Source organism: Pteropus vampyrus, unplaced genomic scaffold (assembly GCF_000151845.1).
Source record: "Pteropus vampyrus isolate Shadow unplaced genomic scaffold, Pvam_2.0 Scaffold29, whole genome shotgun sequence".
Classification (NCBI taxonomy): domain Eukaryota; kingdom Metazoa; phylum Chordata; class Mammalia; order Chiroptera; family Pteropodidae; genus Pteropus; species Pteropus vampyrus.
Window position 1 is genome coordinate 5,531,827 of NW_011888810.1, and position 20,594 is coordinate 5,552,420.

At 43.7% G+C, this 20,594-nt stretch overlaps 2 protein-coding genes across 5 annotated transcripts in view; both read right to left on the bottom strand.

The window, feature by feature from the left end:
* SYCE1L (synaptonemal complex central element protein 1 like) overlaps positions 1 to 4,552 on the bottom strand; it is a 55,677-nt gene extending 51,125 nt beyond the window's left edge. Inside the window, exon 1 of the mRNA XM_011356686.2 lies at positions 4,489 to 4,552. Coding sequence (XP_011354988.1) covers positions 4,489 to 4,552 — 64 coding nt within the window. The remainder of the gene's footprint in view (positions 1 to 4,488) is intronic.
* On the bottom strand, positions 2,453 to 13,055 carry MON1B (MON1 homolog B, secretory trafficking associated). Of its 4 annotated transcripts, none has more exons than XM_023528576.1 (6): positions 12,880 to 13,055; positions 12,323 to 12,495; positions 10,063 to 10,392; positions 8,653 to 9,472; positions 8,134 to 8,281; positions 2,453 to 5,833 (listed from the first exon to the last, which is right to left on the bottom strand). In XM_023528576.1, exons 2-6 carry the CDS (start codon positions 12,468 to 12,470, stop codon positions 5,624 to 5,626), a joined length of 1,656 nt encoding a protein of 551 aa, XP_023384344.1. In that variant the 5' UTR covers positions 12,471 to 12,495; positions 12,880 to 13,055; the 3' UTR covers positions 2,453 to 5,623. The 4 variants fall into 4 exon arrangements, with proteins under 4 accessions (XP_023384344.1, XP_011354956.1, XP_011354957.1 ...); XM_011356654.2 differs by having other exon boundaries at positions 12,894 to 13,054; XM_011356655.2 differs by lacking the exon at positions 12,880 to 13,055 and adding an exon at positions 12,695 to 12,856.
* Positions 13,056 to 20,594: the final 7,539 nt, after the last annotated feature.

Here is a 20,594-nt window from a genome sequence, read left to right on the forward strand (position 1 = left end):
AAAAAATTAATTACAAAGAAGAAAAAAGAAGAAGGGAAACTATGATTAAAAGAAACTTGAGATATAAATCAATTGTAATGAACAAACCTTATTTGGATCTTGATTCAAATACACTTTTTACCATATGTGCCTCTATATATGTTTAACATGAGCCTGTGTTACTTTTAAAATAACAACAACAAATAACATCTTAAACTCTTGAAATCGATAACAAAAGGTCAAATCCCAGTGGCCCACTTCCCTCCAAAGAAAACTGGGCAGAGATTACAGGCAGCTCACAAATCACATGATAGACAACAGATACATGAATAAGGGCTTACCCACAGTAGTATACAGTGAAAAGTCCCTTCTCTTCAGACCCTAAGTTCCTCAATTCCTCTCCCCAGAGGTTGCTAGTGTTACAAGCTTTCGTGCGTACTTGGAGGTAATTCAATTCAGATACAAGCATATGTTTACTCCTTCTATATAAGGGGTATCATGTCATAAATGGTGTGCCACAGTCTGTATTTTCCATTTGACAATGTATACTGGTGATCTCTTTATTGTTTTTAGTGACTATACTATAATTTAAGAGCCGCCTCCTACTGGTAGATATTTAGGTTGTTTCCCTTCTTTTTCTGTTCTAAATGCCACAGTGACCATCTTTATTAGTTTTCTTGGGCTGTAGAAACAAAGTACCACAAACTGGGGCTTCTTTTTGTGTGTGTCTGTGTCTTCACCTTGCATTCTATCTTCCTGTGTCCAAATTTCCCTCTTCTTATAAGGACACCAGTCATTGGATTAGGGCTCACCCTAATCCAGTATGACCTCATCTTTAGTTACATCTACAAAGACCCTATTTCCAAATAATGTCATACTTTGAGGTTCTGGTTGACAGGAAATTTGGGGGGGACACAATTCAACCCAGTACGCTATCCTTATACATTCTTCTTTGTGCACACATGGGAGTGTGTTATTGGATAAACTCCTAGAAAGCTACCTGCTGGATCAAAGGACCTGTATATTTTTAAATTTGACTGATATTATGGAATTGCCCCCCACCTGTTTTGCGCAGGCCCAGAAAAGACTCCTTCCTCATAGTCTTACCAGCCAAGTATGTTTTCAACCTTTTTGATTTTTTGCCTATCTGATAGGTGAAAACAGTATCGCATTTCAAACTTTCTGGTGGTAAGTATCCAAAACTTACATCTTCTGGATCAGAAATTCCACTTCTAGGAATCTATCTTGAAATAATGAAGGATGGTGGGCAAGATGGTCATTGTTTCATTGTTTGTAATCTTAAAAGATAAAAGCACCCTAAATATACCTTAGCTGACTATAGCACACTCATAAGGTTAAAGTCTTTGCAGCCACTAAAATCACATTGTAAACCAGGGGTTCTTAACCTGAGCTTATTACATTTTGTTGAAATATCTGGTGGCATGTTTGTTTTCTTTACATCTTTTTGTCTTGCCTGAAATATTTTACAAATTAGTATGCACTTATTTACTTTTGCATTTGAATTTTTAAATTACTTAATAAACAAATGTATAAGAATATGGAATAAAAAGTAAAAGTCTTCTCTTATCAACAGCCCCTTCTCCAAGTCACTCCCCTTCCCAGTAGTAACCACTGTCAACAGTTTGGTGAAGACACTCAGATCTTTCAGTAACATGTATTTCATGTATTGCTTTTTTACTTTCTTATCCAAGTAACATTCTAAAAACATTCAAACACTACAGAAATATGTGAAGTTAAAAATGAAACTATCCCTTCTCTCCTTGGCCATAAATCTCAGTGCTTTTCTCTGATATAACACTATTAATAGGGTGGTATGTTTCCTCTTGAGACTTTAAAATTTTTTAAATACTCTTAACATTTGGAAATTAAACAAAAAATTAAAGCTATTTGAATAAGGAGAGGTATTTGAGATTGTTTTCTTTTTAAATATTTCACTATGAAAATTTCCAAATGTACATGAAAGTAGGGTGGATATCACGATGAACTGATTTACTCATCACTCCAATCTGAGTCATTAATATTCACGAATATTTGCTTCAGCCATGTTTTTCTTGTGCTGAAATATTTTCAAGCAAGCCCTAGCTTCATGATATTCTATCCCTAGATACTTCATTAAGTCTCACTACTTGAAGACAATCGCTTAGATGACTCCAAGCCTATAATCACACCAAGATTAACAATCTTTGCTAATCACTGGATCTTTAAATTCATCTAATACCCAGGACATCTGTGATTTTCCCTGATTATCTCCATTTGTCTTTTATATCTGGCTTTTGCGACCATTTCTGTGAAAGCTCAATGTTTTTCTTCTCCCCTGTATTTCTAGTTTCTAGTTGTAGGGTAGGATTATGGGCGATCAGTAAATCTTTTAAATAATACTATTATCTTTAAGTTAATATCTTGATGAAAATTTTAAAAAAAATCTGTTACAAAACAGCCAACAGAGCATGAACCCCTTTTAAACATTTTATTTTGAAATAATTTCGGATGTACATAAAAGTTGTAGAAATAGACCGCAATGTTCCTATTTGTCCTTGTTATCAGGTTTCTCATTTTTGAGCATTTCTGTACCATTAATTACAGACACCATGGCCCATTATTCTTTAATGTTCCAGTGCATATTTCCTCTATACAAGGGAATCTACCAGGTAACCACTGTATAACCACCAAAACCAAGATGTTAATATTAACAAATATTAAGATACTCAGATGCCATTCAAATTTTTCCCTTTCTCATGTTTTAAAATTATATAGTACTACTTATATTTTCCTAAAGAAAAAACAAAAAAAAATAAAATAAAAAAATGCCTCCACTTCTGCGCAGCCCCTCAACCCAAGTCCCCTTGTTAAGAGTGCTTAGTTAGGCCTTTAGCCTATAGACATCTATCTGTGCAACACACAGAAACACAGTTGATACTTTTTTTCAGTCCAACTTGCATTCTTCTCATAAAAATATGATCTCTTTTGGAGCTCATTCTCTATAAATAAATCATGGTCTTATCCTTTTTAAATTAATTTTTAATTATTTTAAATCAAATAAAAAAATTTTTTTTTCCTGCTGCTTAAAGAAAAAGTCCACTATAAAGGCATTCCACAACATGCATGGATATACCTAAATTCACTCTCCATGATTTCTCCTTGTGTTTTGCTTTCAATGACAAAACTCCAATGACCCTTCCTTATCCGCACATGTGTATTCTGATTACCAAGCATGGTGACTTAAGAGATGAAATAGCACTTTGGATGCTCAAAATGTTCTGCCAAACTGCCTCTAGCACAGCCTCTACTGGTCAGCTCCTCCAGTAGTTAAGAGATGGCCTTTTTCTCCACAAAGTAATCAATACTAGATTATTATCCCTCCTTTTATAAAGTCAATTTTGATGGCTAGAAATGGGAACTTGTTATGCTTTTAAAGTTTCTCCATTGCTGGTGAATAACTTCAAGTTTGGTAAATTTGAAAGACAGATACTAAATTTTTCAGAACAGCATCAGCTATAGTGAGTGCTTAATAAATGAGGTCTATTTGCATCTCTCTCATTTCTGTCTCCATTGTTGAAAGCTGGCATTCAATGTGTGGCCCTAACCTAAGAGCTCTCCGTGTTAAAATTATTTCATTATTCATACATTAAACAAAGATAATTATTGAGCACCTACTATATGCCAAGCAGGCATTATTTGAGTGTTGGAGAAACAGCAATAAATGGTTCTCACACAGCTCACATGCTAGGACAATAAACAAGTAAATAGTCATTATTGTTGATGTCTGCATGGATAGGTCTGGAGAAATGCAATCCAACATGTTTATTAATATAGTGGTTTAAAGACTGTGCAGGAAGAGGAGTTATAAAGGAGGGCAGAAAGTTGAAAACTGTTGAAACAGTGATGGGTATATGGGCATTCGACACGCTATTTTCTGAACTTGGGTACCTTTTGAAAATTCCTAGTTAAAAAAAAAATGTGGCACAGTAGTGGATCACCGTCTTGAGAGATTTTGGTTAGACTGCAATTTCCACTTGTCTGTAGGACTTTTTTTTCCCTTCACTGGAGTGTGGGTGTCATTATCAAAACGCCCTGGAGAAAAGAAGCCGTCTGTGGGAGTGGCCATTGTCAAACAATATGTAAGAGTCCATGCAAAGTGTGGTATGCACTGGGTGTCAAATGATTTTGGAGAATTAACTTTCTTAGATGTGGAAGCAGCAGTGGTTTTTGTGAGAATGTCAACCAGCACTCGTTGCTTGAAGAGATGCATACTGAAGTCTTTAATCTATTGTTTACTTTAAAATACTAAGCAATATATCCAAAGAAGCTGACAAGGTGATCTACATGATGAGAATATACATGTTATCTCCACTTTGAACAGTATTTTATAAAAAGCTTAAAATTTGACTTATTTTAGTACTTCTACCAATATTTCATTATTGTAATGGGACGAAGTCTCCCGCCTTTTGCCCCGGCTGGGAGAAGCCAGCTTGTCCTCATTACCTTTACCCGCCTCAGCCTCCTCTACAACTCCTGGCGGCTCCACTTCCAAAGGCTCCAACTTCCCCGCCATCTTCTAACGCGTGGCTTCTGCGCCTGCGCCTTGGACGACTGGTTGGGGAAATAAATCCCCACGAGCGTACACAGGCTCTGCAGTGCGCATGCGTGCAGTGCGCATCCGCTCACCACTACCCGGTCGGCAGTTGGCTCCATGCGCCCCAACCCGAGGTTAGAGGAAACAAGGGCAGACCTAGGGTCTTAGTGGGTCGGGGAGTGAGTTCTGTGCGTACACATACAAACTCTACAAGGCTTTTCTCCCTCTCCAGGTTGCTTGTATTGTGCAGGTTGTGAGAAAGTCTAGGACAGATGTGCATGTATTATTCGGTGGTACACAGATGTTCGAATCCCTTTAAGTTCGCAAATCAACAGCCTGTGAGAGGTTCTCTTCATTTCATGAATGGGCAGAATAAGCCTTAGAAGCTAAATGTAACTATGTAAAAATTCTGGCTTTCAGCCAACGTGTACAGCAAGGGGCTTTGCCCTGGGTTACACATACAGGTAGACTGGGGACCACCTTCCCATTAATATTAGCAGCAGCCAACATGGGTGACAGGGCAAAGATGAAGTACATGAAGGGTAAAAGAATGTCCATGTAGGGATTGGTTTAGGCATTTTATGTGCACAGGCTGGCCCTGTATTCCCAATTCCAGAACCCCTTTGGGCCACCCAAAGAGACATAGGCCAGCCCTGGACACTCAAGGACTGAGAGGTCATTGAGGAGGCAGACTCTGGATGCAGGGAAGAGCCTAAGACTAGGAGATAGCTTGACAAAAACTGGAATGTCATCCAAGTAGAAGAGGTGAAGCAGAGGGAGGGGGAGAGGCCTAAGGATTTCTCCAAAGGTGGAGGTACATGAGGGAGCTGAGATGCAGCCTGCTTACCTGTGTGCAGTCATGTTGCCACCCATCTCTCATTTGTGGGCAGGTCCTCAGATCTTGCCCCATTGCACAGGGAGAGAGGGACCAGCCACAGACACCACCATCAACCACGTCCCACCCTGTCCACCTTATTTCCAGGGTGGAGACAGAAGGTAAAAGCCAAAGATGGTTATTCCCAGCACTGCCCAATCTGGAAGCTCTGCTTCTCAAGGTCCAGTGAACAAGCCGTTATGGGAAGATTGGTCTGCAGAAGCAGCCGGGGCTGCTGGGGGTGTGGAGTACTTGGGTGGGTAACGAATGAAGAGCCGATCCTCCTCTTTCTTCACCCAGCGCAGGAGTTTGGTCACTACCAGGATGGCACCTGCCTTGGTCACCAGGGGGCTGAGGCAGGTATAGAGCTCAAATTTGGAGGTCACCTGTGGATTTGAGGAGAGACAGTCAGTTGGGCTACAGGGGCCGTGCCCAACCCTAGCCCCGTGCCTGTCTCCTGTCTGGAAACACAGCTGGCACTAACTCCCACCTGGTGCTGCCTGGTCACTGGGCTAAAGCACATAAGCTGATATTGTGTCATGGATGGGCCAGAAGTTCTCAGTTAGGCCAAGGGATCATCTAGGTCTAGTGGCTTCAACTGGGTTATGCTGGCTGTACGTGTGTGTGTACTCTCTGGACCTCAGTTCGCTCATCTGTGGACTGGGTGTAACAACAATACTTAACATTTAATGAGCAATTGTTGTATATGAGCTCTACACACCTATGTTTTCATTATATGTAACCTGAGCTTAATGTGAGGATTAATTCAATTTAATCTTCATACCAACATGAAAGACTTAACCTGATCTGATCACCAGCACCTTTCCCCACACTTCTCACTGCTCCCCTCCTGTGCCCTCTGTTCCAGCCGCTATAGCCTCAAACGTAAACCAGGCTCAGTCCCACCTCAGAGCATCTGCATAGTCCTTTCCCTCTGCTGGGTGGACTCTTCCTCCAGATACCCTCATGACCCACTACCTCCCCACAACCCCCAACTTAGATGCCATCCCCTGACCACCTAATTTAAAATCCTGGGCCTACCATATCTTGGTTTTGAACTACTACTCTCCACTAGAAAGTACAAGGGCTCCTAGGACAAACGGCTGATTTCATGGACTGGCAAAGAGAAAGTACAAGATGAACTTGGAACATCCTGTGCCAAAAAGTAAGAAGTACTCATGCAGTGATGGGGATATTTAGCTCCCACTGGCTAAATAAGAGACAATTCGAACACTGAAATAAATGAAAGAAAAGACTTTTAGCCCACTGAATTACTGAAAAATCCATGAGACCAAACTGATATAAAATTAGAAATTCAATAGACAAATATAGGAAGAGGAAAAGTTCTTCCATAAGTAGAGTATCAAACAATAAGTGTAGAAGGAATGATAAGGTTAGAAAAAGCACCATCTTTAAACATCAGAGTGATAACTTGCAAGCAAGAATTATTAATGGATATTAAAAGTAATGGATGAAACACTGACATAGTCATCACATATATACTAATTACAAAGGAAGAAAATACTAACTTCATAGTGAAGTCTGGCCGACACCACTCTAACTAAGTGATCAAAGTTATCATCATCAACAGTGGGACAAAATGACATCATGGGCCTCCTGATATGATGTAGAGAAGGGCACAACATCACTTCTGTGATATTCTTTCCCAAAATGCATAACCTCAATTTAGTCATAATATCAGAAAAACACAAGCTGAAGGACATTCTTCAAATGATTGGCTGGTACTCACCAAGGTCATGAAAGACAAAAAAGACTGAGGAACTCTTTCAAAATAAGCGAGAGTAGGAAGACATGCTAAATAAATCTAACATGTGATCCTGGACCAGATTCTGGACCACTAAAAGGATATCAGTGGGACAAGCGGTGAACTGTGAGTGAAGTCTGCGAGGTAGATGTAATTGTACTGATGCTAATTCCCTGATTTTGATAAATTCCAGTGGTCATATTAACATCTCAAGAAACCAGGTAAAGGAAGTGTTTATAGTAATTCTTTCTACCATTTTGCAACTTCTTTTTAAGTCTAAAATTGCTTGGAAATGAAAGTTAAAAAATTAAACACTTGGCCTAGAACAATTCCTGATAAACAATAGGCATACAATAAATGATTTAATAAATGTGCACTAAATGGAGCCTGGGGGAAGGTGTCATTGCCAATGAGGTCACCTTAACCAAACACCCAGAAGAGCTGACCTTTAATAGAAAGTGAGGCAGAGAACTCTGAAAAGACCCCAGGGAAGAATAACCCAGGTAGAAGGCACAGCATGGAACCAAGCCTGTGGTGTTCAAGAAGTGCTAGGGACTCATGAAGTCAAAACTGAGCTGGTGCCTGCAGACATATGGGTAGGCCTAAAGGGAAAATGAGAAATAAGCAGGCACAGTGATCGTTGTTAATGGGGCCTATTGAAAGTTGAAGACACTACTGGTTGCTAAAGGGGGAACAGCAAACAGAATGATGGGGCTAATGGGAGGTTTGGAGGATTGATCCTTATGGGTTTCAAAGATGTGTGTGATGGCAGGGACAGTGTTAGAGGCAAAAGCATACATACTCCAGGCAAAGGCGTAGTGTGCTTGATGAATGGAGTTCGTTATGGTCGAAGGGGATACAATGGAGGGAAAGGAGGCTTGAAGTGGGGAATGAACCCCTTTAGAGTCCTACCCAACTCACCCAGGCCAGCAGTGTCTCCTTCTCAGCCACATGGTAAATGAGGCGCAGGGGCCGGGAGGTACTGTGGAGGCGCGCATGCAGGCGGTGGTACAGGTCTGACAGGCGCTGCCGTTCCTCCTCTCTGCTGTACGGGGCCTCTAGCTCAGGGCTGCAGTGATGGAGGGAGGTGGGGACAGGGTCAATCTAGGGCTTTCTTGGCTGGCCCATCTCCCCTCAGTCTCGGAGGTTCAATTAAGTTACAGAGCTGAGCCTTTCCCATCAGGCTTTAGGAATCTCAATGGTTGGAGGCCCAGCTTCCCCATCAAACTTAGGGATTCCTTGAGTACTGGGGCCCTCATCTCCATCAGAATAAGAGATTCCTTGAGACTGGTAGCTGAGCCTCGCTCATCAGAGATTCCTTCTATTCCATCTTTCTAGAGCATCGCTGGCTCTCTTTCCCAAGTCATGTTATGAGATGCTGAACATTCCACTTAGATAAGCCTTCTCGCCTGGCCAATTGTCCACGGGGTCATGACCTACCTGGTAAACTGGGGCAGCTGGCGGTGATGGTCGGGGATGTCCAGTGGCTTATAGAGGAAGTGCCGGAGACCAGGTGCCCCCACAGCCTGTACACTGTAGGCAGGGGCATTGGATGATGGGACATTAGAGAAGCCGGCAGCCTCCCCAAGGGCACGCATTGCACCCAGGGTGTGCATGCCGTCTTCAACCAGGCGTCGACAGGTGGCCATGTCATGGAAGGCCTCGGGGTCGGTGCCAAGCAGCAGCAGACAGACAGGCATGGTATTCAGGCGGGCCACGTATGCATAGAAGAAACCATCAGGGTTGAAGCGGGGCAGGCACACAGGTGCCCATGCCTCTCCCGCTGCGAAGGCTGGTGCACCCACCCAGTTGAGCAGCAGTTGCAGGTCGGCTGGGTCCAGCCGGCACTCAGCCAGCACAGTCCGCTCCTGCGCTGCTGTCACCAGTTGACCACCCACTGCCAGCACTGATAGTGCCAGGCCGGGTGCTGTGCAACGTCGGAGCAGTACACCTAGTGCTTCCCGCAGTGGGCGAGCAAGGGGCACACAGCGCACAGCGCCCAGGAGCAGGGCACCTGGGTCCCGCTCTACGCTGTCTAGAAGCCGGTCCAGTGTGCGCTCTGAGCCGGCCAGCAAGCGGCGAAGGTCATAGTTCTGCTTACGGGCGAAGATGCGGGCCACGCTTGCACGTGTCAATGTGCTCACAATCTGTGCGTGCACAGCTAGCAGCTCCCTCCGCAGCTGGGCTGCTGACTGAGGAGTCCTTGATACAGCCACCAGCAGCAGTGGGCCCTGCTGTAGGAACACCAGCTTGTGGTCCTCTAGGGGAGAGAAGAGATGGGGCAGGGGGTAGAAAAGAGTCAGTGGTGACTGGAGCGGGTCAGGTGAGGCTCTTCCACCCTTTCCCTGAACACATACAACTCTGGCCTGAGCTTGCACATTCACTCTGTGGACACTGGACCAGGGTGTAAGGACAAGCTGGGGGAATCTGAACATTTGTAGAGGCAAGATGGGATGGTCAAGGAATCAGGTTAGACACACGGCATGAAGTAGGGCAAGATGGAGCAAGAACTGACACACAACCAGAAAGGCACACAACTCAGACACACAGCCCCCAAAATCATACTCTCAGATAAAAAAGGAAGTATCCAGCCAGTCACTTAGATCCCAGTGACTTAATCACTCAGAACCCAGAAGGCCAAACAAATAGATGGACACAACCCCCGCAGGCCCCCTTTCAGATGCTTGGCCAACCACACACACACACACACACACACACACACACTAACCCACCCCTGGGTGGCTGGACAATGCCCCAGGAAGCCAGACAGACAGACTTACAGATAGCCAGCCAGCCATATCTATATTCCCAGTCATTGTCCACTGTTCTGCCTCCTGACTCTTTGCTCACCAGCGTAAATGGCGCGGATGGCATCTCCTGCACTCTGCACGAAGGACACGAGGGCTGTCATCACACCCATGGTAGTCGACAGTGCCTCCACACTACCATACCTTGAGTAGATGGGCTTGCCTGCCTCACTCAGCACAAACACATGCTTTCGCTTGCTGCGCCAGTCCTCGTCACTGGGGTCCCCACCCTGGCCTCCAGAATCACTCTCAGAGTCACCCGTGGGACTATTTTCAGAGGCTGCAGGATCCCAGAGTCCACAGGTATATGATGAGGCCTCTGACTGGGGCAGTGGTGACAGCATGCCAGGTGGCTGGTCTTTGGTCTCAGATCCTAAAAGGGAGCCCCTGGTAAGTCATGTGCGTGTGGACTCCCACTAACTCCATGTGCCCAAGGACCCACCAAATCCCTACCAGCCCCAGTGACCCCTGATGCTGACAGACTGCAAGGTACCTCCTCTGCCCCTCACTTGTATACATGACCTTAAAACTCAGATAATCCAATCTCTCATTATCATAACTGCACCCTCTATTTCCCTAGATACCAATTATTCCCTTTTCAATAACTGCCGTTCCCAAGTCTTCAAAGCACCCCATTGCCTCTGAATGACCTTCATCTTCAATGATCCCCCATTAATACCTCTAAGTCCTCATTTATTCTCCTGTTATCTACTCGTCCTTCAATGGCAACCACTACATCTACTTATATTTGGGTCTTAGAATGCTCCCCGCTCCCACAACCATAACCCCTTATTTAGTCTCACTGATGTCCACTAATCCCTAATGATCCCATTAACTCTTCTGATCACCCATTTATATTCTTGGTGATGACCACTAATTTTCTCAATGACTGCCATGAATATCCACCAACAACACCCAGATCTTTAGGACTCCCTTAACCCCATATTTAATCCCAATGCTGTTCACTAACATTCCAATGACCCCACGTTAACATCATTAATACCTGGGTCTTCAATGACCTTCAGTGACTGCCCTGACCCACATTCTATTCTATTCTATGTCCACTCCATCCCCATCATGACCACCACTAACACCCAAGACTTCTAGTGACCTCTGCTGACTCCACCAACCCTCTTTTATACTATTCTCCCTTCTCCCCAGTGATCACTATTAATCTCGACTAACACCCAGGACTTCAGGGACCTCCATTGACTGCCCTGACCCCCCTTTTATTCTCAGTGATATCCACTCCCTTTCCTACAATAACCACCATAATATACACTAACACACAGGATTTTAATAATGACCTCCACTGCCCTTCCCCATGATCATAATTAACAATCACCGATGAAACCCATGATTTCCTTGCCTCCCCTGCTGACTCCCTTGACACCTCTCCCATTTATTCCAGTTAATTTCCACTGATCCCCCAAAGACAACCATTATTATCCACTGGCAACTATGTCTCAACAATTTTCCCATAAAATCCTAATGACCTCATATTCCCTCACTGACTCCACATGCCCCCAATTACCTATTTCCTCCTCCCAATAACTGCCATTGCTTGCCAATAATTCCCAAGTTTTCAAAGATTTTGCCCCCATTTATTCTCAGTGATGTCCCCTGATCCTTCCCAATGATCTCATTAAAACCCATTAATTCCAAAGTGGTCTGTGAGCAATGGTTCCCCAATGACTCTCATTGGTTCTCCATAGAACACCTTTACGCATCCAGCTGGGTCTTTAGAGACCCTCCTACTGGTCCTCTGACTCTCCAAATAATCTCATCGATGTCCACTGCCTCCCCACCAATGACTACCATTAACATCCACTAATATCTGTTTCCTTAAAGAATGCCTCAGACAACTCGCCATTATTTCTCAACGATGTAAATACTCTGCGTGCACACTGGCTCCCATTGATCTCTTTCCCAACTTCAATGACTCAGGTAACACTCCAACCCCCACAAACACTGATTTCTAAGTAGTCCACCTTTGCCCCTATTAACTTTCTTTTGGTCACTCATTGACCTAAACATCCTAAATCCCCAATGCCCACTTTGACACCAACTGATCCCTTTTTGATTCCTCAAAGACCTACACTCATTCCAAGTCCCTAGTGAGCATTCATTCCTCAATGATTTAAACTACAATGTGGGTCAACAATTACCTCCTATGGACCCGGCTATGGTTTAAGCTACTTCTGTGAGTCCCCAAAGACTCTTTACTGGTCCCTCATTGTACTCTCTCAACAATGACACCCCCTATAGAGTCCTTCCAAGACCCTGGTGAGGGGAAAGCATACCTGTTTCCTCCAGGCCCCCGTCTCTGGGATCTGGCAGGTCCTCGTGAACCCCTCCACCCTTTCCAGCCTCCTCACTGGTGAACCGCGTGTCCTCCAAGTCCTCCGCGTCCCCGGGGGCTGGGGCAGCAGTGTCTCCTCCGGCCTCCATCTGCACATCCCGGTGGGGGAGGGAACTGAGGGTGAAGGAAAGCAAAAGAAACTTAAAGGCCTTTACTGAGCCTGGCCCTTGTACACACTCTTCTTAGTGTTCGTTTCCCCTCGGTTTTCAAATGGGACGAGACATTAAAAAACATGACCGAACACGTGCACCCTCCAGCACTCTTCTAAAAGGAAGCCTCTACCGAGCCTCAGGAAATAAAGATACATAAACACCTGTTTTAACCCGGTATCTCAACTGGCCAGGTACCATTACTTCCCGTAGCCGCGGTAGCATCACACTTCCGGATGCGCCTGCTGTCTTGCCACACTTCCGGGTGCGACGCAGCTCTGAAGCAACTTCCTGTTGCGGAGTTTCATTCGCTCCCGGCGGCACCTGACCCCTCTCTCCCACCGCCCACCGGTGGTCCCTCACCGTTGAGATGGCGCGCGCCACTCCCAGATATACGTCGGATTTGGCTGGGAACCCAGCGAGCCCTCTCTGCTCTCTTCACCGCACTCGCTCGCGCGGCTTCCGGAGGCCAGCCGGGCCCAAGTCTCTTACTGAAGGCTGTCCGCGCGAGCGGGGCGCGGCTCACGTGCAGCCAATCCGGAGCACGGAGGGCGCCAGCGCCAGGCAACCCCCACCTTTTTGCGTTGTACCTCTACCAGTACTGTGCGTTGGATGGGGATTGCACCCGCCCATTCCTTGACTGACACTTTCCCCGACCCAATCGAAGGCTCGAGGTAATTCCCCCTCTTCACTCGAGGATGTTCGCAGCCTAAGCAATGACAGATACCGTGCCGGACCAATAGACGCGCTTCCCCAGAGTCGAGGCAACTTCACCCTCCCTTATCTACCAGGAAAGGCTGGGGGATGAGGACAGAGTAGCGTCTGGGCAGAATGCTTGACGGACGGTCGCTGCTTCCAATAAGAGTGCCGTGCGCAACCTGGCCAGCGTATGGCACTCGGCTGCTAAAGCGGGAGGTGGGCCTCTCAGAAGGAGGGAGTATTTCATGGGTCTCCTAGTCAGCCAGGCGAAGGACTCGCGGCCTCTGGAAAAAGGGAAACGCTAGCGATGGACCTCCTCACGGCGCAGGGCAATGTGCAGGCTGATCAGGGCTTACCCAGACAGGCAAAAGGCCGAGCTGACTTCTCTTTGGAACACAGGGCCCTGTGGGCGGAGCTATTCAGATTAAGGATCCAGGTCTGACACAGGCGAACGTGAGCGTGGCCTCGAGAGGCTTCTGGGTCGCGTTGTTTGGGGGAAACGTCCCTCTAACCTTTGTGTGCCACTATTGGCTGGGCAAGGGCCCGCCGCCCGTCCCTGGGATCCGCCCCCCTGGAAAGTGTAGAAAGTATAGAAAGAGGGGCGCTGCGGCTGGATCTGCTCTTTCTAATCTGGGTGTCATTAGAGTGGTCGTAGCAGACTATTTCAGTGTGAGGACTAGCGTGAGTGTGGACGCACCTGCTTTGGACTCTCCTCCGTGTTCTGAATGTCTCTGCCTGAGACTCCTTGTCTCTGAATCTACTTCTGTCTCTGCGTCTTCATCTGCCTCTCTTACTGTGTCTGTCTTTGTATCTCTGTGTGCCCTCCTTTCTCTCTTCATCTCGTTCTCTCTCTTCCTCTTTGTCTCTCTCACATTGCTCTCTCTTGGTCTCTGGCTTCCCACATTCTCTTCCTGGGCAGCAGAGTGGCACCTGTCCGAAGCCTCCCAACCCCCGACTGGGTCTTGGGGGGGCGGGGGGGCATAGCTGTCGCCTGCAGGATTCCCCTTTACATTGGAGAATCTTAGAAGAAATAGACTCTGATCACTCCTCAAGAGACTGAGGGGTAAACTCTTCCATCCCTTCACAATAGGGGTTGTCTGCATTGTGACTCCCTTTCCCTCTGCCTGCTGTGCTTAATTCCATGGTTTTTGTCGTGTCAGTGAGAATATGATTTTTCATGAATCAATATCATCAGGTAAACAAACCGATTCTTCCCACCAAAATACAACATTAAAAAAACAGCCCTGGCCAAAAAAGAATGGAGTGAGTTTCTGGAATCCAGTAAATCCTGGTAAAATAGTAAGACCCTGGATTCACATAAATACTCTTCAATCCTCATTACAGAGGATTGAGGCAACTGCAGGGTCCTTGAATTCATTTATATGACTGCTAAGAAGAATAACTGTGCTTATATTCAAAAGTGGGCATCCCCGATGAGAAATTCCTCATTTGAAGTGAGTTGATCAGTCTCCAGATACTTGCCCTCTCACTCTGCATGAACACTTCCCTATTGGGCCCCACCCACAAGCCCAGGAAAGAGTCACTTTTTATGCATATTTTCTGTCATGAGGTCACTAGAACATTATGTTCCCAAGACTGAACAATCATGTCTACTTCTGTGCTTGCCCCAGGATGTCTTGAGCCTCTGGAACTGACAATTCATAAGCCATCTTAGAAACTTGTTTGTGCCTATCTGGATACATGGTGCTGACTCTCATGCTATGGATTCTTTTCCTTCTAGACTTCCTAAGTGCTAGGGAATTGAACTTGAATATATAATGTATGAATTGGGGTGGGAAGAGGAACATTGCCCGAATATACCCACTTACTCTAACACATCAAATTCTCCAAACTTCTAGTGTTCCTTGAGACATCATTATTTTCCAAACTTTCCAAGCTCCTCAAATCCCAAGTTCTCCATGAGGCTCAAATCCCCATGCCTGCTTAACTCCCCAAAGCCACCACCTCATTAACTTCAAGTTATCAAGTTATCAAGCCCTGAAACACTCCTCCAAGTTCCTCACCGCCCCCACAAAAAAACCAGCCAATTTCATCAAAATTCTCCAAATACACTCATGTCCCCTAATTCCACACAGTCCACATGACAAAATCTCCAAGCCCATGCACAACTCCAAATTCACAATCCTTTTCAATCTCCTGGCTTCTTCAAATCAAAACATTCAACTTCCCCCAAAATATGCACCTTCAATTTCTCAAAGCCACTGATCTCTCCAAGCAAGTAACCCTAGCATACAAAACTGCTCACATACCAGTCCCCACAATTCTACCAGACTATGGATGTCACCAGCCTTTCCAAACCCTCCCACCTTCCCAAGACCATCCAGTACGGTGAGTTTTGAAGTGTTCTCCATGGACTGTCTCTTACTCTGGGTGCTGGTAAGAGGGGTTGTAAACAACAACAACAAAAATCATGCTAGTGTATACCTATCACATGCACACATATCTTTATTTGGCCTATATAGCTGTGGATGAAAAAAGGGGTTCTATGGAAAGTAACCTCATGGGTGATATCGTCCTAAATTCCTGACTAGGTAGGTCATGGTGGATAGTCACTTCTCAGTCATATAATTCTTTACTAAAAGGCTTATCTTTGTCTTAAGCAAGCGCCGTCCATTGTTTCTGTGCATCTGAGTTAACACACCTTTGAAATGCCCCTTTTCGGACTCCTCCTTCTAAAACATGCAAGAAAGCACATAAGCTTAATAATCCTGTAATACAATCACCCTCTTACTTTCTCTCACCTTCAGGTAATCCTCCTTAGTTCCATCCTTAATCTCAAATGCATAAAAGAAACTACAATATGCTATTTTTTGGAAGAATTTATCTCAGTCTGTTGAGATCTTGCTGCCAGGTGTGTACTCTGTTTGGCTCAAATAAATTTTTATAAACATTCTCTGCTTCCGTAAATCTGGAAAAAAATGTACATCCTTGATTTATGGTACTAGATGATGCCCCAGGATCACTCTACCTTTTCCCTGCTTCAGCTCTATATTCAGCCATTTCTCCCAGGTGCTGCACTGTCACATCCTACTGAATTATTTCCTAATGCAGCGCCTTTCAGGGGCTTCCCACTAAGTCAATAACTAGAAAAAAGTCATAATATATCCCAGCCAGGGACATGTTGAGCCCGCTAGTAAAATAGGGACCATATCTCAATATAATCGTAGTACCTGATGTCATGTACTGGCAAGAGCCAGGGAGTGGGCATGAGACCAGAATCTAAGGTTGCTAGTCAAGTGGCATTAAAGTTTAAATTTGGATGGGGGTGCCCGTAGATACAAGATTTAATACCACAGCAGGAATTGCATCGGATGATGTGAACATGTTTCTAGGATGGCTCCTAGAGTTATGGAATGACTAAGTACTTGATGGAGAAATGCCAGAATTGCCATGGCAGACAGTAGAAGTAGGAAACATAGACCCCTTGAGGTAGGCATGTTAGAGATGATAAACTGTGTAAGACCAGGTAATTTTTTGCCCAGGCATATGAGGGCCACTATTATGCCTTGTAGTGTTTTTTGAACAATGCTTGACTCTTTTCTGACCTGCTCTCCTGTGCTGACTTCCACGTTAGATGAAACAGATGGACAACTTGCATCAGTCTTTCAGGTACCTCCCAGAAAGGTTCGAATAGACACACCAATAATTTGCAAATAATGTCTGCTCTCTTCCTTCCTGATTCAGGGACAAGGGGGCCTCTCTGGGAATGTGTGTGGCTATTGCTTTAAAACCACTGCACAGCTGGGGAGGGGTGGAACAAGGGCAAGGAAAGTCACCACAGAACTTTTCTACAATTTTGAAGTCACATTTTGTCTTGATTTAGCATTTGTACGGTTGCTGTAAGTTGTTCATTATTTTGCAGAGATATGATAAAATTGGTTCTGACATTTTCTGCTTGTTTTTTGATGTGTCTGTGGGGAGATGAGAGCTTGGAGCTGCATACTCTGCCATTTTGCTGACATTACTCCTCCAGATATTGGTTTTTAAATACCATTCTCTGATTTAAAAAAAATATGGGCTTTGCAAATGGGTATAGAAGCCAACATGAAATTGTTCCCAATGGGCAAAGCTGAAACTATTTGAGGAAACACATAAAAAATATTAATACTGCATTATAACCCAAGAAACAAAACAAATATCCATGAGTCCATAGATGAATATTTGAACAAATAAATAGATGGGGGAATGGGGGCTGATCTTTCTTATGGAACAATTTGAATTAACTCCAATTCCTTTCTCTCCCCTGGAATGTCAGCTGAAATTAGTGAGTTGCTTCCAAGGGATAGGGTGTGGAAAGGGAAAATAAAAAGTGGCTTTACAGTGGAGAGACCTGGCAGAAACCACCTCAACCACGTGATCTAGGTTAACAACACCAGAGATACCACGTGTATGTAATGTGCCCCTGATGTGATTTGATGAGAAGGGCACTTCTTTCTGGCAGTTTTTTTTTTCCCATGAAAACCATAACCCCAGTTTAATAATGAGACTATGGGAAACACATGAAAATTGAGGGACATTGTACAAAATACGTGACTGATGCTCTTTAATTTTTCTAAGTTATGGAAAATAAAGGACTAAGAAACTGTCACAGATCAGAGGAGACTAAAGAGACAGTGTGACTAAATGGCATGATATTCTGGATTAGATTCTGGCACAGAAAAAGAAAAGTAGTGGAGAAACTGGTAAAATCTGAATAGAGGCTGTCATTTAGTTAATAGTATTGTACCCATGTTAATCATTCAGTTTTAACAAATGCACCCTGGTTACGTGAGATGTTCTTATTAAGACAAAGTAGATGAAGGGTATAAAAAATTCTATGTTACAACTTAGAACCTTTTCTGAAAACCTAAGTTTATTCTAAAATCAAAACTTGAATAGAATAAAAAAATAAAGAGAGAATACACTATTTTTGAAAGACTCTGGACAATTTTGAAGTTAATAAATTATGTTAAAATGAGGAATTGAATCAATTGCCCCAAATATTAATTGTTCAGACTTCACTTATGCTGTATATCCTCTTCAATTCCAACCTGTGTTGGCATCTTATAATGTTTTCTCAGTGTTTGTGTTTTTGTGTTTAATTTTTGAAACATGTTTTATTTTAAAGCTGTCAGTTTTATTGATAATTGCCTTCATATTTTGTGCCTTTTGTATCTTGAAGTCCTAAAGATATTCTCCTTTGTGTTATCACAAAAGTTTAAAAGCTTTGTGGTATGGGAACTAGAATATCCTCCTTTCTCTCACCCAATGGTTCTTGGTTCATCAAATCATTTAGGAGAGGTTCAGGGCATGTCAAGTGGAGTTTGATTCCAGGCCTCTTGGAATCTACTCCTTAGACCACACTGTTTTGCTTTGGGTGGAGGGAGGAGATGATAGGAGTCTGGGAATGAGAAGGATTAGGGTCAGTCCTGAGGTTGCTGGATGAATAAGAGATAAAAGATTAATTAAGAATTCAGAGGATCAAGGAGATTTTTCATCAAGGTGGAGTTTATCATCCTGAGATTTAGTTCTGTAAATTTTATTGATGCATCTACTACGTACAGAAAGTGAACAAAACTTAAGTGAGCAACTCAATGAACTTTCATAAAATTATCCCAGCTCGTCACCATTTTTCACATCAAGGAACCAAACATCCTAACCCTACAGTAAAAGGACAGGCTGAAGTAGCCCTTGGGTTCAGAGTTGAGAATGGGCTGGCTGGAGGGCTCTGGAGGGAAACTTAAATGGGCTGGGGGAGTTCTTGATTCAGAGTTGTTGTTAGTGGACTAGACTGGAGAAGGTTCATTGGACTTGGAGCTGGATGGGCTTGTGGGGTCATTGAGTGAGACGGTGGAGTTGTGTCCAGAGGGGTTATCAGATGGGCTGGAGGAATTGTTGAAATTCAGGTTGTAAGTGGGAAGGTATACATCAGAATTCACCTGGGGTGAGGGGACAGCATTAGGCTGCACACCAACTTAGGTCCATTGCCAGTGATCAGATTCTGAAAGGACACATGTGGAGGATATGGGTTTCCTTCCCATATGTGGTCACAGCTTCTTTGTTTTCACACACGCACTGTGAAAGCAGGTAGAGAGCCTGTGCTCACCTGTGATAAATAATTGTGTTTGATCAGAAGTTCTCAGGTTGTATCCACAGTCCTTCCGATTGAAGGGTGAGCAGGCATAATGAATCTCCAGAGTCCCATGAGAGTCTTGAGTATCTGTGATGGAGAGAAAAAAGGGGAAGAGGGTCTTAAGTTTTCACTTGAAGTGGTTAGACACAAGAGAACATCAAATTCCCTCAGACAGTGCAGTTTGGAGAGACTTTTTTTTTTTTTTTTTTAATTTTGAGAGCGGTGAAAATGAAGGAGGAGAAGGTGTTAGACTTCCTCAGTGACATTGATTTTAAAATCTCATGGTGCTGTTTTCCAATGCCAGTGCATCAGCTACCAAGGTTAGGAGGAAGAAGAAATGAATCGAGGTTTGGAGCGGGGGTGGAGATGGAATTCATGGATTTAAGATTCCCCCTATCGAAGTGTCTTGGAGACTGTTCAGATCGTAGAGCTCCTCTACCTCTGCCATTTTCCCAAGTCCTCCCTCCCTCCTTGTCTGGTATTCCCCCTAAGCTCACTGACATCCAGCTCTATCAAATACTGGAAATTTGCTAAAAGAGTAACTTTCAGGTGCTCTCATCACAAAACAAAATGGTAACTATGGCGGGAGCATATCCTTCACACATAATAATAATTTGAATCTTTATTTTGGAATCGAATTTTAGAGAACCTCAGACTATGTATCTTTCTATTCCTTCAAGTTTATTTTCTATTCCTTCAAGTTTGTTATATGAGTATAGTTATATATTTTGGATTTCTTATTTGTTGATGTTTTTAATCCTTTTGAAAATTACACACACATTTTATTCCTAAACCACTTTGAAGGTAAACTGCAGACATTGAGATATTTCACCCCTGAATATATGCATTTCCTAAGAACTAGACTATTTTCACAGACAGCCAAAAAATTGCACATTGATTCAATAAGCTTTCATAATCAATTTTCAAACTTTTTTTTTTTACCATTCCAGTAATGACTTTATAAATGGATATTTTTAAAAATCTCGGATCCACTCAATAATTGCATTTAGGTTTCTTTGCTATCAAACGGCTCCTCGGTTCTTTTTATTTCATCATCTCGCATTTTTTAACAGTTCAGATAGCTTACTGTGTACAAACTTCCTCCATTTTGGTGTGTCTGATATTTCCTGTGATTAAATTCATATTATTCATATTTTACAGAATCAAAAACATTAACCAGGTAATGTGTGGTTTTTATTTTTTATTTTTTGCAGTTCCTTTTTTGGTTATAT

Excerpts from the sequence above, each read along its gene's own strand:
- MON1B (XM_023528576.1), bottom strand. The coding sequence starts at position 12,470 with ATGGAGGCCGGAGGAGACACTGCTGCCCCAGCCCCCGGGGACGCGGAG. Across the intron at positions 9,473-10,062 it reads CATCCGCGCCATTTACGCTG|AGGACCACAAGCTGGTGTTC; the intron begins GTGAGCAAAGAG and ends TCTCTCCCCTAG. Across the intron at positions 5,834-8,133 it reads AGGAGACACTGCTGGCCTGG|GTGACCTCCAAATTTGAGCT; the intron begins GTGAGTTGGGTA and ends TCAAATCCACAG.